This window comes from Onychostoma macrolepis, chromosome 03 (assembly GCF_012432095.1).
Source record: "Onychostoma macrolepis isolate SWU-2019 chromosome 03, ASM1243209v1, whole genome shotgun sequence".
Classification (NCBI taxonomy): Eukaryota; Metazoa; Chordata; class Actinopteri; order Cypriniformes; family Cyprinidae; genus Onychostoma; species Onychostoma macrolepis.
The window spans coordinates 6,619,154-6,634,316 of NC_081157.1; the positions used below are offsets into that span (position 1 = coordinate 6,619,154).

Consider the following 15,163-nt stretch of genomic DNA (forward strand, 5'->3'; position numbering starts at 1 on the left):
AAGTTTAGCTAAACGCTTGCTAAAGACAACATATTGCAATTTGGGTGCAAAACCTGTTTTTATTATCTCAACACTTATATTACTATACTATTGTGTATCATTAAGCAGAATATTCCTTCAATCATACATTAAAAGGTGGGGGGAAAACCCAAGAAAATACTTCATTTATCATTTATCAAAACAATGTAATATAAACAGGTTGAATTGTGTTCCCTTATAGTAATCAAATTGACCCTCTGTACACTGTTGACCCCTTACAAACCTTAAACCAACCCATAACACCAAACCTGTCCCTGACCTTATACCCGTACCACACCTCAACACCAGCTGAAGTGTTGTGCTTTAACAAAAGCTTTTAATCGTTGTATAATTGTATAACATCTGTTAAAATTATTTGTAGATTTTCAAGATGTGCATGATTATATGAATAAATTAGAAATTGTATGACATTTGTAAGCATTTTTATTTACATGAAATTTAATTGTTAGGTAATGTTTAATACATTTATTAGTAAAAAATTAACAAGCACATTATTTCATGTTTCTAGATATGTTAATATTTATTAACTAATGATCCGTTAAGCATTACATAATGTTTGTTGATGATTTATTAATTAAAGTTATTATAAGGTGTTACCGAGTCATCTTCTAATTCTAAAATGTAGTGACTCCCCACACTATAGGATTCTTTCAGTATTTTTACAGAAGACTGCGCTAGGTAATAAACCTGAGTATGTGATACGTGTCCTCAGTGTTGGGAAGGTTACTTTGGAAATGTAATAGGTTACAGATTGCAAGTTACCCTATTTAAAATGTAATTAATAAAGTAATTAAAAAGTTACACTACTTAAGTAATGTAACTGATTACATTTGATTACTTCTAAATTTCTAATGTTTTGTCAGGGAATAGGCTGGATTCAGATGCGGGAATAACAGAGGCTTTATTGAGCAGACAATAATGACAATAACAGGTGAGGAGAGCTCCCGCAGATGGCTTGCGTGGATGTGAGATTTCCTACACACACAGCTGGGTGGATGGTAGCGGCTGGAGCAAGCCACCACAGCGGCAGGGGAGACGGAGCCGGCCAGGCTGTTCGCAATCCCGAGCGAGAGGTAGTGCGATCCACTAGCGAGTCAGCAAAGACCCACGAACGGCGGAAGCCAAGGGAGCCCACAGGAATCAGAGCGCACAAAATAATTAATAAGCAGCAACGAGCACTGGAGCCTGAACGGAGCAAGACAAGACAGGACAGGTAAACGAATCACTAGAGACAGTCAGAACAATGGAACTTAACCAAACAGTCTGACAAAAGACAGAGAAACACAGGGAGCTATAAAGGGAATGCTAATGAGATGACTAGGACCCGGTGTGAAACAAGATGAGCTAACAAGCAAAGAAACAAGGAGGGCGGGGAAACAATCACGCTGAAATGCGCACGTGGCGAGCTGTCAAAACAAAGTCACGTACACAACACAGAACACAGAGACAGAAAACCCAGGTGATCAGACCCGAGACCCGACAGTACCCCCCCTCCCAGGAGCACCACCAGGTGCCCCAGGAGGAGGCCTACCTCGTCGCCGACGGAAGTCCTCGATCAACGAACGGTCCAGAATGTCCCGGGACGGCACCCAGCATCTCTCCTCTGGACCATAACCCTCCTAGTCCACGAGATACTGAAAGCCTCTCCCGCGGCGCCGCTCGTCGAGCAATCTCCTAACCGTATAGGTCGGGGAACCATCTACAAGACGAGGGGGCAGGGGGGCGGGGCGATCGCTGCCAGGATTAAGGGGAGAAGAAAACACAGGTTTTACCCTAGAGACATGAAACACAGGGTGAACCCGACCAAGAGTGGGAGGGAGCTTGAGCCTGATAGCCACCGGATTAACCACCTTGGTGATACGGTACGGCCCAATGAATCTGGGTGCCAGCTTACGAGAAGGCGCCCGGAGAGGCAGATCCTTGGTAGAAAGCCATACCCGTTGACCGCACACATAGGTTGGAGGAGAGGACCGGCGACGATCGGCTGCTGCCTTGGTTCGTCCTGAGGTTCGGACCAAAACCATCCTGACTTCCTCCCAGGTGCGGCGGCAGCGCTGAACGAAAGCCAGGGCGGACGGAACCGCAGCATCGGGCTCCTGTGATGGGAACAGAGGCGGTTTGTAACCCACAGAGCATTCAAAAGGGGACATACCTGAAGCCGCCACTGGAAGGGAGTTACGAGCGTATTCTATCCAGGAAAGCTGTTGGCACCAGGAACTCGGATTGTTGGATGTCAGACAGCGGAGCATTCTTTCGAGATCCTGGTTGGCCCGCTCGCATTGCCCATTGGTCTGAGGATGGAAACCAGAAGACAGACTCGCAGAGGCCCCGATCTGTCTACAGAACTCCTTCCAAAACCGGGAGGCGAACTGAGGACCCCTATCTGAAACCACGTCAACCGGCAATCCATGGAGACGGAAGACGTGGTCCACCATCAGTTGGGCGGTCTCCCGGGCGGAGGGCAATTTGGGCAGGGGAATGAAATGAACTGCCTTAGAAAAGCGATCCACCACAGTGAGAATCACAGTGTTACCCATCGAGGGGGGAAGCCCAGAAACAAAATCAAGGGCGATATGTGACCATGGACGGGAAGGGGATGGAGCAGACCATCAGGAGGGCGATTCACTGGCTTACATTGGGCACAAGTGGGGCAGGCCAACACGAACTGTCTGACATCTGCGGCCAGTGTGGGCCACCAGAAGCGTTGACGGATGGCAAACAACGTTCTCCGAATCCCTGGATGGCAGACCAGCCTGGACTCGTGACCCCACTGAAGGACTTCAGGACGCAGCGCAGCCGGCACCGGCAACCTACCCGCCGGGCACCCTCCTGGCACTTGCACCCCTCAACCGGCCTCCTCTACTCGCCGCTCGACACCCCAAGAAAGAGCCCCGACCACCACCCCCCCAGGGAGGATGGCTTCGGCCGCAAGCTCCCCCTCTGGGGCCCCGAACAGGCGCGAGAGGGCATTGGGCTTGACATTTTTGGACCCCGGCCGGTACGAGAGGGTGAAGTTAAATCGGCCAAAGAAGAGCGCCCAACGAGCCTGACGCGAGCTCAGCCTCTTGGCCGAACGGATGTATTCCAGATTCTTGTGATCCGTCCAGACCAAGAAGGGCTGCGCTGATCCCTCCAACCAGTGACGCCACTCGCCCAAGGCCAATCGCACCGCCAGCAGTTCTCTGTTGCCGATGTCGTAGTTACGTTCTGCAGGGCTGAGGCGACGAGAGAAGAATGCACATGGATGCACCTTCCCGTCACAGAGGGAGCGCTGAGATAGAACTGCGCCAACCCCGACGTCCGACGCGTCAACCTCGACAATGAACTGGGATTCAGGATCTGGAACCAACAGAACAGGTGCAGAGACAAAACGGGACTTTAATGTATCAAAGGCTACCTGAGCATCCTGGTTCCACCTGAAGGACATCTTGGTGGAGGTTAAAGCCGTGAGCGGTGCAGCGACCTGACCAAAGTTCCTGATGTAGCGCCGATAGAAGTTGGCAAAACCCAGGAAACGCTGCAGAGCCTTACGGGAGTCGGGGACTGGCCACTTGGCGACAGCCTCTATCTTAGCAGGGTCTGGTTTGATCCCCCTGGTAGAGATGATATGGCCAAGGAACGTAACGGACTCGGCATGGAATTCGCACTTCTCCGCCTTGACGAACAACTGGTTCTCTAACAGACGCTGGAGGACCCGTCTAACGTGCTGAGTGTGTAATTGGAGAGAAGGGAGAAAATCAGAATATCATCCAAATACACAAAGACAAACTGATTAATCAGGTCACCCAGAACGCTATTGACGAGACCCTGGAAGACGGCTGGAGCATTGGTAAGACCAATCGGAAGCACCAAATATTCGTAGTGTCCCGAGGGGGTGTTGAATGCCGTCTTCCACTCATCCTCCCGAGGCGTTACGGAGGTCTAATTTGGTGAAGACCCGGCTCCTGCAACAATTCAAAGGCAGAAGACATAAGAGGTAGGGGTACCTATTCTTTACAGTAATGTCATTCAAACCTCTGTAATCAATACAAGGGCGTAGGGGCCGTCCTTCTTCTGAACGAAGAAAACCCCAAGACCGGGCGGGAGAGGAGGAATGGCGAATGAGCCCAGCCTGAAGTGATTCACGAATATACTTGTCCATGGCCTCTCTTTCAGGACCGGAAAGGAATATAAACGACCCTTAGGCGGAGAAGTGCTTTTCTAATGTCATTTTTAAATCATTTTTAAAACATGTAAACCAGGCAGGGTTAACCTTACAACAGTACTCAACACTGTCAGACTTTCAAAATCCTTCATCACTTGCATTAAAATTATAATAATTAAATTTTAAAGCACAGCCACCACAAAATCAGACTGAGATTGAGATCATTCTGAGGTTAAATACAGATTTAAAACCATAACAATAAATAGTTTAATAGCTTTGATACGGTTTTTGGAATCAAATCTTTGCATAGTTGTGACAGGAAACACTGGCATCTAACAGTAGCTTAGAAAAAACAAGTTAATCTTAAAAAATAAACCAAATACATTAATCCAAATAGGAGTTATTGAATAAGCTTGTGTCCTATTCTGTGTCCTTAACTCCTGAAACAATGGTGTCTAATATTTTAGAGCAGTCACTGCAATTTATGAAATAAATCAGTTAAATCTGTATGTGGGTGTGTGTGTGAATACAATTCAGATGTAACCCCCTTTGTAATTTTTAACATTTTCACAAGTAACTGTAATTTAATTACAATTTCTTTCTCAGTAACTGTAACTGATTACAATTACATTTATTTTGCAATTAAATTACGTGATTACGTTACATGTAACTAGTTACTCCCCAACACTGCGTGTCCTTTGCAACAACATGGGTTTTAATGACAGCATCTAATATGTTTCTTAAAGGTTTGTGTTCCCAATATAAACATGAATTTAACATTATTTGGCATGTTTTAAACTTTATCTCACAAATCATAATGCATTTCAAAGTAGCGGTATGAAAAGAAGAGTTCATTAAAAACGAATGGCCAGTCCAGTGGTGACAGAGGAAGTATTTTGGAATATTTTCTGTTTTTTCAAGCCCTGTTTACACCTGGTCAGATCACAAGTGGACGATGCTAAACACGGGGTGTAAAACGTTTTGAGCTTGTCCACTTTCGACCACTTCCAGAGGTAGTCGAAAATGCATTCGACGGGATTGTGTTCATGGTGTAGACGCTCATGTGGTTGAATGTTTTCAAACTGCCACAAAAGTCCGCCTACAGATATAACGCATAAACATTATGGGAAGTGCGCAAGCCAGACAGGATTTCAACATTTTCAGCTGAGATAAAAGTTTGTTTGGAAAGGATAAACCAGGGGTGTCCAAACTCGGTCCTGGAGGGCCGGTGTCCTACAGAGTTTAGCTCCTACCCTAACCAACCCTGCCGTCTCCGGTCACGTTTATATGTAAATTGCATGTGTCCATTCATTTGCTCACCCATAAATCCTCTTCTTCAAGAAATCAGGACAGAAGTGGTTGAAAGTGGACAAAAGCGACAGCAGGTGTTAAAGGCAGGGTAAGCGATTTCTGGAAGCCAATGTTGATATTTGAAATCATATGAAGTTATACCTTGAAAAAGGCTACTAGCCGAAACGTTAGTTAATAAATATGCTTAAGTGAGTGTGCAGTTGTTCTCTAATTTATTTATATTCTTTCCTTCAATTTGCACCTCACAAGGTGTGCGTTTGCCTTGCTTTGCTTGCTCTATTACGGATATTTGAAATCACCAAAATAAAACCCACCCCTACCCCAAAAGGGTCAAGTCAAGTCAAGTCACCCTTATTTATATAGCGCTTTTAACAATACAGATTGTGTCAAAGCACTTAACAGTATCAAATTGAAAGATAGAGTGTCAGTAATGTATAATGATAAGATTAAACACTCAATTTTCCGTTAAAGGCAATTCAGAGATGACATTGTCTAGGTCAGTTTAGTTTAAATAGTATCTGTGCAATCAAATCGGCGATAATCGCTAGAAATTAAGTGTCCCCAACTGAGCAAGCCAGAGGCGACAGCAGCAAGGAACCAAAACTCCCTCTGAGACAGAATGGAGAAAAAAAAACCTTGGGAGAAACTCAGTCTCGCCCCTATTTTGATAGATCCGCCCCACACATACGTAGCCTATGCAACCCAGGCAACGATTAGTTCTGTGATACATAAGCTGCTTTTCCACTGAAATTAAAGGGTTAGTTCGCCCATTTAAGACATGAAGTTGTATGCAATCCTTACCAGCACTATAGTGCATACACACTGACCCACCCTTTAGTCACCTCCCTGGTCAGAGTTCTGGCCGCTGGAAGTTTTTCAAGATAGTACTCCCGGTTAGTTTCCGGGGCCTCAAAACTGTGCGTTTTTACGTGAAAAAAGTATTTGCGTTTCAAAGCTTGAATAATTTACATCACAAAAAACACGCCTGACAAAATTCATACCTCAGTTTTAATCGGCACTATTTTCTTTCCATTTCTATCAATCCGCGCTGCTGTCAACGTCAACAGTGCGCACGTTCAGATCAGCTGTTGATAGCGCGACTCGCTGACAACACAAAACCTCAATTGTGTGTGTGTTCAATCAAATAGTTTTCTCACCAAATTGTACATATATCCCTATATACTGTTTTTATATTAGACTTCTTTTCACGTGATTTCCACTGGAGTCTAAACATCAGCTTGTTTACCGTACAGTTTAGACATTGGATCATAAAGTTAGTAAATAGAGCTTACCCATGGTACTGGTACAGCAAAACTCTTTAAAATCTTTTTTTTTCTTTTTCCTCCTTGGTTGGGGTGAGCACTGCACACACGGAAATCCTTGATTCTCTATATTTTAGCTCCCGCAGAGTAGCCGATGGCGACCAGCCAAAGCTGTCTCGTAGCTATATCCGAAACTGGAAAACGATGGAATCTGAACGGTGGTCCCGGCACAATCTTGTGGTCACAGCCTGGGAATTTACAAGTTCGCACCATTGTTCATTTTCTACTTTTATGTCGTTGTCATTCGATTGTGTAAACACTATGGAACAGCTGATCTGAACGCGCACTGTTGACGCTGACAGCAGCGCGGATTGATAGAAATGGAAAGAAAATAGTGCCGATTAAAACTGAGGTATGAATTTTGTCAGGCGTGTTTTTGTGATGTAAATTAATCAAGCTTTGAAACGCAAATACTTTTTCACGTAAAACGCACAGTTTTGAGGCCCGGAAACTAACCGGGAGTACTATCTTGAAAACTTCCAGCGGCCAGAACTCTGACCAGGAGGTGACTAAAGGGTGGGTCAGTGTGTATGCACTATAGTGCTGGTAAGGATTGCATACAACTTCATGTCTTAAATGGGCGAACTAACCCTTTAAAGTACTGAGAACAGGGAAGATTCAAAATGTATTAGGTAAAATAAATATCTTAAGACTAATCAGATGCAAATGTCATGTAGAAATCTTTAAATGGATGGAGTTACTGCATTCAGTGAAAGAAAGAGTTATGACTTTATTTGTTTTTATTGGATTTTTAAACAGAATTAGATTACATTGGACACGATTTTGTGAACTTTGTGAAACACTGTGTGAACTAATAATAATATTTTTTGTATACTTGTTAGACTAAACTCTAACAAGTTTTTAACAAGAATTTTAGAATGATAAAATTATTATATAATTATTATTATATCATTGTTCTTGCTGTTTTTATTTTCACTACAGACATGGAATCAGAAACCTTTGAACTGGCGGCCCTAGGAAGACCTCTGTTTCCTGGTATGCTGTATGACTGCCGCAAGGATTCCTTCATTCCAGGTATTTTACCTACTTCAAAAAAGAAGCTTTTTGTTTCCCTTTTTCAACTAATTATGAATCCACAAAAAAGTATGGAAGTGTTATAATACTTTTCATTAATAGTTATATTAATTCAAGATAATGCTTAACAGCTCATTAGTTAATATATATTCAAATACTTACAGGTATGAGATAATGTGCTACATAACGATGAACAAATCATTAGTTCATGTAAATTAAAATGCCTAAAAATATTATTATATTTTAAATTAATTTATGATTATGCACTTCACAAAAATCTGCAAATGATTTTACAGATGTTATACATTAATTAATAGCTCAAACTTATTAAAATGATTGATATGTTATCTAATGCACTGGTGTTCAAAAATTTTTGTCAGCCAAACCCCTTTGGCCTAAATTATTTTCTTGAAGTACCCCCTGAGATTTTAAGTAAATATTTCAATGATTTAATGACACATTGGGAAAGGACAGCAAGTCAGGACTCGAACTTTGGTTGCCCAAAGCGTAACTGCGCTATATGTAGGCGTACTGCCCACAAGTCTATTGGCACAGACAGATGACAGTACCGTTAAAATGTGCTGGAAATGTTCAGAAAGTAGTCATACACAAGTTTTATATCAAAAACCAACAGATTAAAAAAAAAAAAAAAAAAAAAAAATGGCTGGGTGACAACAACAGAACATTTTCAAATGTTCAAGTTTTGACAAAAAAAAATTTTTTTTTAGAATGCACATTTGCTTATTTTCCATTTACCAGTTAAGATTACAACAAAAATTTGGTCCAATTTGTAGCATATCAGAAAGAATTAGACAAGATTCTATCAGAACAGTGTTGAAACAACAAAAAGAGCCAAATTCCACAAAGAGGCCAAGGATGACAAGACAACGTCATAAACCTATCCAGGATTCTGGCACAATGAGTCTGAAGCAAGTCTAGCTACAGTAGGTATTCAACCAAAATGCCTATTACCGCCATGTGTACCGCTACTGGGAGACCACGGCGTTAAACAAAACCTAGTCATATGTGAAACTCGTTCGCAAAATCACCACTAGGTGGCACAAAGAGATAGTTGACACCACTGCTCAATAACGCAGGAATTGTGACTCTCTTTTTTTTTGCTCTTGCTCTCAGGTGTTGCCCTAAAACTTCCAAATCTCCATTACTTATCTTGCTGGATCTGTCCGCTGCTTTTGATATGGTTAGCCACCAGATCCTCCTGTCAACCTTATTGGCAAAGGGCATCTCAGGAACTGCACTCCAGTGGTCTGAGTCTTACCTCTCAGATAGGTCCTTCGAGGTATCTTGGAGGGGTGAGGTATCCAAATTGCAATATCTAGCTTCTGGTGTGCCTCAGGGCTCAGTTCTTGGACCACTTTTCTTCTCTGTCTACATGGCATCACTAGGTTCTGTCATTCAGAAACATGGCTTTTCATATCAATTCTAAGCTGATGACACTCAACTCTACCTCTCATTCCATCCTGATGATCCGACGATAACTGCTCACATCTCAGCATGTCTAACAGACATCTCTTGCTGGATGAAGGACCATCACTTTCAACTCAACCTTGCCAAGACAGAACTGCTTGTGGTTTCAACAAACCCATCACTTCACTTCACCATCCAGTTAGGCTCATTAACCATAACTCCTTCAAAAATAGGCAGAAACCTTGGAGATTAATGATCAGGTGAATTTCTCCGACCACATTGCAAAAACTGCCCGGTCCTGCAGATTTCACTTATACAACATTAGGAAGATCAAGCCCTTTCTTTTGGAACATGCAACACAACTCCTTGTTCAAGCTCTTGCTCTGTCCAGACTGGATTATTGCAATGTTCTCTTGGCAGGTCTTCCAGCCTCTACAATTAATCCAAAATGTGGCTGCAAGATTAATCTTTAATGATCCGAAAAGAACGCACATCACACCACTGTTCATCATTTTGCACTGGCTGCCAATAGCTGCTCACATAAATTTCAAGGCATTGATGTTTGCGTACAAAACACTTTACCTAAATTCACTACTTCAGACTTATGTGCCCTCTAGGAGTTTGCGTTCTGCAAGTGAATGGCGCATTATTGTGCCATCCCAAAAAGGCACATAATCCTTTTCATGGACTTTTACATTAACTGTTCTCTCCTGGCAGAATGACCTTCCCAACTCAATTCGAGCAGCAGCACTTTATTTATAAAAAAAAAAACTTGACCTTTTAACACGGTAACACTTTATTTCGATAGTCCACTTTAGACATTCTACCAACAGTAAGTAACTTTGCAACTACATGTCAACTAGCAGTCATTAGAGTATTAGTAGACTGTCTGCTTAATAACTTCTGACACTTTATTTTGATGGGTCCACAACATACAACATACTGACTATGAAAATCTTTGCAAGTATGTCAGCTTATTCTACTAACCCTAAACCTACCCTACTGAGTGCTAGTAGACATGTAGTTACAAATGAATGAGAATTAGTTGACATGTACTTGACGTGGTTACAAAGTTACTTATAGTTAGCAGAATGTCTAAAGTGGACCATCAAAATAATTTGTTGTTGTTTAATACAAAATCTCTTGATATAAAACATATCAGGGGAAAACATATTAGGAGATAAAAAAAAAAACTCTGGATGAATTTTTATCATTATAGGATGGTTGTGTACAGGCACTGCCAACACACATTTCAGTACAATCAACTTGTACAAGTGGATATAGCATTATATGACCCCTTTAATAATAAAAAAAAAAGTGACTAAATGCATATTAATATATTTGTGTTGTCATATGTTTACACTGAACTTCCAAATTAATATAGAAACAACATAAAGATGGTATATTTTATATATGTGTTTAATGGAATCTTTTTACTAGCCTATTATTAATGAAGAATCATTGATACAAACAATGTTTCTGTTGTCTCTATTAAATCCATTTTTTCCTTTAATTTTAGCCATTATAGCCATTTAATATTACAATATAATTGAAATGTTATGATATTATTGTTAACATTTAATAGGCTTTGAAAAATATAACAACTTTTTATAAGTAAACTTAAAACAATCTTCATAAACTATAAATTGTATGCATAAGCTGTTTTGATTATTCTTTATTCAAGCTACAAATGTTAATCAGCGAGCAGAGCAGTCAAGTGATTTCTCTTTTTCTTTAGTTCTTTGATTTCCATCAATCACAGACTGCAGCAGGTTTCAGTTTAAAAGCAGCGCTGTTTCTTTAATAAAACCTGATGCACATGACACAGATGTGACACATATCCAGTTTTCTACCAACTCTTTACAGTCATTTAGGATTTTATAACTGATTTAATGACTTTACAGTCATTTAGGATTTTATAACTGATTTAAAACCACGTATTTTTACATCATTGTGTGTGGTTTTGTCCATTGAAGCGCTGGCGGCTTGTCTGAAGCGGCTCAGCTTATGAGTAACGTTACAGCCAAACACGCAGATTTTCAAACTATACTTCCTGCTTTGATAAAAATATTTGTCCCTATAATATGTGTCGGCGCTATTTCTCGCCAGAAGTAATGAATGATAACACTGTCTTTAAACTTGTGGACAAACTAACTAACAATTCAAAACTAACAATTCAAGGCGAATGTGCAACCTGCATACTCTTCCTCAGGCCAGAAGAAGATGATTGGCGGGCCGCCAATTGAATAGCCCTGATATAAACGATGAAGTGCTATGCACAGGATATTTAAAAAACACAAAAGTATATTGACTACAACTAGACGGCAAATGCTAACTCTGCTCTTCAAACACACACAAAAAAAAACATTAGCCTTTATACTGTACTTAGTTTTGTATTTACCCTTGTATTGTGAACAAGCGGAGATCTGTCTCCAGGCTGTGCACGGCACAGTCCTCCACCTTTAATGAGAGTACCATGGTGCATGTGTGTGGTGCTGCTGACGTAGAACACGCATGTGCTGCGCCTTGTTAGCAAAAGGAAAGAACACGCATGCGTTGTAATACTTAGAAGAGTTATTTTAGTTTACTTTGCAAAAAATATCCTTGTAGCTTCGTAAAATTATGGTTGAACAACTGATGTCACATGGACTATTTTAACGATGTCCTTACTACCTTACTGGGCCTTGACCGTGTTAGTACCCTTGCTGCCTATGGAGGGTCAGAGAGCTATATTACAAGTTATATGACTATATATTAACTATTGATCTGTTAAGCATTATATAATGTTTGTTAATAACTTATTAATGAAAGTAATTATAAAGTATTACTAAAAATATTTGGTAAAACTTTATAATAACTGCACACTATGAATCATTAGTTAATCATTAGTAAATAGTCAATTCATCATTTATAAAGCATTGTTCCAACATTAATAGGCATTAGTAAGCAGTTTATAAATACAGCTATAAATGTTTTGTTATTGAGCATATCTATAATGTTTAATAATTGTATTTTCATACTTTATTAATGATCAATTTATCATTTCTAAATTATTATGTTATTTACAAACCAGTTATTTAGGAGTTGTCAGTGGTTCATAAGATCATTTAGAAAGTGTAAGTAAATGATTAATAAACTATTTAAATGTACATTTATAAATCTTATTATTTAGACACATGATAATAGTTGCTCAGTGTGTTAATAAATGCTTTATTAGCACATATTCCTGCTGTAATTCATGATTAAGTCAGGTAGTTATAAAACATTTAGTAGTTGCCAGCCATCTATTTTTGTGAGCTCATCTAAAGTGAGGACTATTCATACCCTGTAAAGCATTTACAAATGATATTTAAAGGCTCATTTATCTTCCAAACAGACAAATTAAACAAACACTACACAGAGGATACAGAACACAGAAATATTTTTTCAAGATGCAAAATGAAACTGTACAACTGTACAACTAAAAGAAAAATTAAAGTGTACAGTTGGACAGTTTAATTTTTTTCATCTTGAAATAAATATTTCTGAGTTCTGTATCCCTCTGTGTTGTGTTTGTTTATTTTTTTCTGTTAGGAAGATAACTGAGCCTTTAAATCTCCTTTGTAATAGATATGCTTCTAAATCAAGAACAAGGCATTTATAGCTGTATTTACAAACTGCTTACTAATGACTATTAATGTTGGAACAATGCTTTATAAAGGATGAACTGACTATTTACTAATGCTTACCTAATGATTCATAGCGTGCAGTTATTATAAAGTGTTACCAAAGATTTACATAACTAATTTGCGACACAATAAAATGAAGCACACAAATATTAGTTTAAAATTGTCTTACAGATACAGGAAGCATTTTTACTTCAGTTGTACATTGTTTCCTCATATGTAACTGTTAAAACCATTTCTCATTTCAGGTGTTACTCTGTGGGATAAGAAATCGCTGAGGGAAGATTTGGACAGTCGTCCGCAGCTCATGACAGATTTGAAGTTCAGTAGCTCTGACTCTCTCTCTAGTAAGTCCAGTCTTCTAGATGTAAGCGCTTCCCTGAAGGCCAGTTTCTTAGGGGGGCTGGTGGAGGTGGGAGGATCTGCCAAGTACCTGCGTGACACCAAATCCTCCAACCAACAGTCCAGAGTAACAATGCATTACAGTGAAACCTCAAGATTCGATCAACTCACTATGACTCAGCTGGGCCAGATCACATACCCTCAGGTGTTTGAGAAGAAAACTGCCACTCACGTGGTCACGGCTGTGCTGTACGGAGCTCAGGCCTTCATGGTGTTTGAACGCTCATTTGCAGAAGATGAAAACAAGCAGGACATTGAGGGAGAACTGAATGTCATGGTCAAGAAGATCTCTGGATTTTCCATTGAGGGAGAAGGAGCTGTAAAAATGACAGATGAAGATAATAAAAAGGCTGAGAATATCACCTGCACATTTCACGGTGACTTCCATCTTGAGCAGAACCCCAGCACGTACCTGGAGGCACTAGAGGTGTACAAGAACCTCCCCAAACAGCTGAAGGCCAATCCACAGAATGCAGTGCCAATAAAAGTCTGGCTCTATCCTCTATCTTTACTGGATACAAATGCAGCTCGGTTGGTGAGAGAAATCAGCACACGTTTGATTTCCAACACTGAAGATATGATGGAGGAGCTGGCGGAGGTAGAGAGGACATGCAATGACCTGTCCAGAAGAACAGAGGTAAATGTTTTCAGTGACATTAAAGCAAGGTTGCACTCATTTCAGGATTCATTTATCAATTACAAGATGGTGCTCCAGAAAGCACTGGCCAGGGTCTTGCCTGCCATTCGAGGAGGAGGTATGGAGGAACAATCCCTGGAAAACATCCTGAAGATACACAGAAACTCCCCTTTTAACGCTGACTTACTTAACCAATGGTTAGATGATGCAAAGTCTGAACTTAACTTATTGAATAATCCCAGCAAGACGCTGAATGAGATCAACATAGAAGACTCAGACAGGCTCAACGCCATCCTTCTTGATCCTGATATTGATGTAGTATTGTGCCTGACCTTCACATCTCTAAATTATAAAGACCCATATCTTTCAACCCTGAAAGAGTTTCTAAAATCTGACAAGTTTAAAGAGCTAGATGGAAACAAAACCCTGCTTTCTGTGGCATCAGATAGAAAGTGGTTCAAAGATCCTGAAGTCATTGCAAAGATGAGAGAGAACTTGCGTCTCTTCGAGAAATATTCAGAGGCCAATAAAAATGAGAAGAGTATCCGATTCATTATTTCTGCCATCTCCAATCCCTCCATTCAAGGCACCTCCATCTATCTGTATGAAAATGGGAAACTGACCGACACAAAGTTCCAGCCTGTGTCCAAACCGCCCCCACCAACAGTAAACAACGTCCTGGAACATACAGTGTCCCTGAAACTGCAGAAGTCCCCAACTGGAGAAACAGTGAAGTACAGACTGGAGTACAAGCAGGTGAAAGCAGATTCTGGAGCTGAGGAACAGTGGCTTGTCAAAGACACAACTGATGAAGACTTCAAGCTGACTGGATTGGAGTCTGGAAAGCAGTACCTGATCCGCTACAGGATAGTGGGTAAAGTGGGAGTCAGTGAAGCCAGTGAGACTGTCAGCCCAGAGACACTCTATTTAAGTAAGTGTCATCTGCACATTTTTATGAATACTTTCTTTTTAAAAATTTCCTAAAAACATTTGCTATGTTCAAACAGTCAACATTTAGAATTATGTTTGGGACTGTATTTAACAGGTGTGACTACCAAACTGCCCTGTTCACACAGCAGCATATTCATTATTTCAACAGCTTCTATATTAATAACCACCCATCAGGTGTATTAGGTACACGGTGGGGATAGTACTTACTAAAAAAGGCATAATCAAGATG

General features: G+C 40.6%; 1 protein-coding gene across 3 annotated transcripts in view; it reads left to right on the forward strand.

Moving 5' to 3' along the window:
• Window positions 1–15,163, forward strand: part of LOC131537959 (cytolytic toxin-alpha-like) — a 44,832-nt gene that overhangs the window by 11,852 nt on the left and 17,817 nt on the right. For 2 of the 3 annotated variants that reach the window (XR_009270440.1, XM_058771698.1), the window contains exons 2-3: window positions 7,759–7,851; window positions 13,193–14,914. Coding sequence is in view for 2 of the 3 variants with exons in the window: in XM_058771698.1 (XP_058627681.1) it covers window positions 7,761–7,851; window positions 13,193–14,914 (1,813 nt within the window). In the remaining variant the exon portion in view is untranslated. Of the gene's footprint in view, window positions 1–5,385; window positions 5,583–7,758; window positions 7,852–13,192; window positions 14,915–15,163 lie in introns of those variants that run through there. The other variant, XM_058771699.1, reaches the window with a different exon arrangement.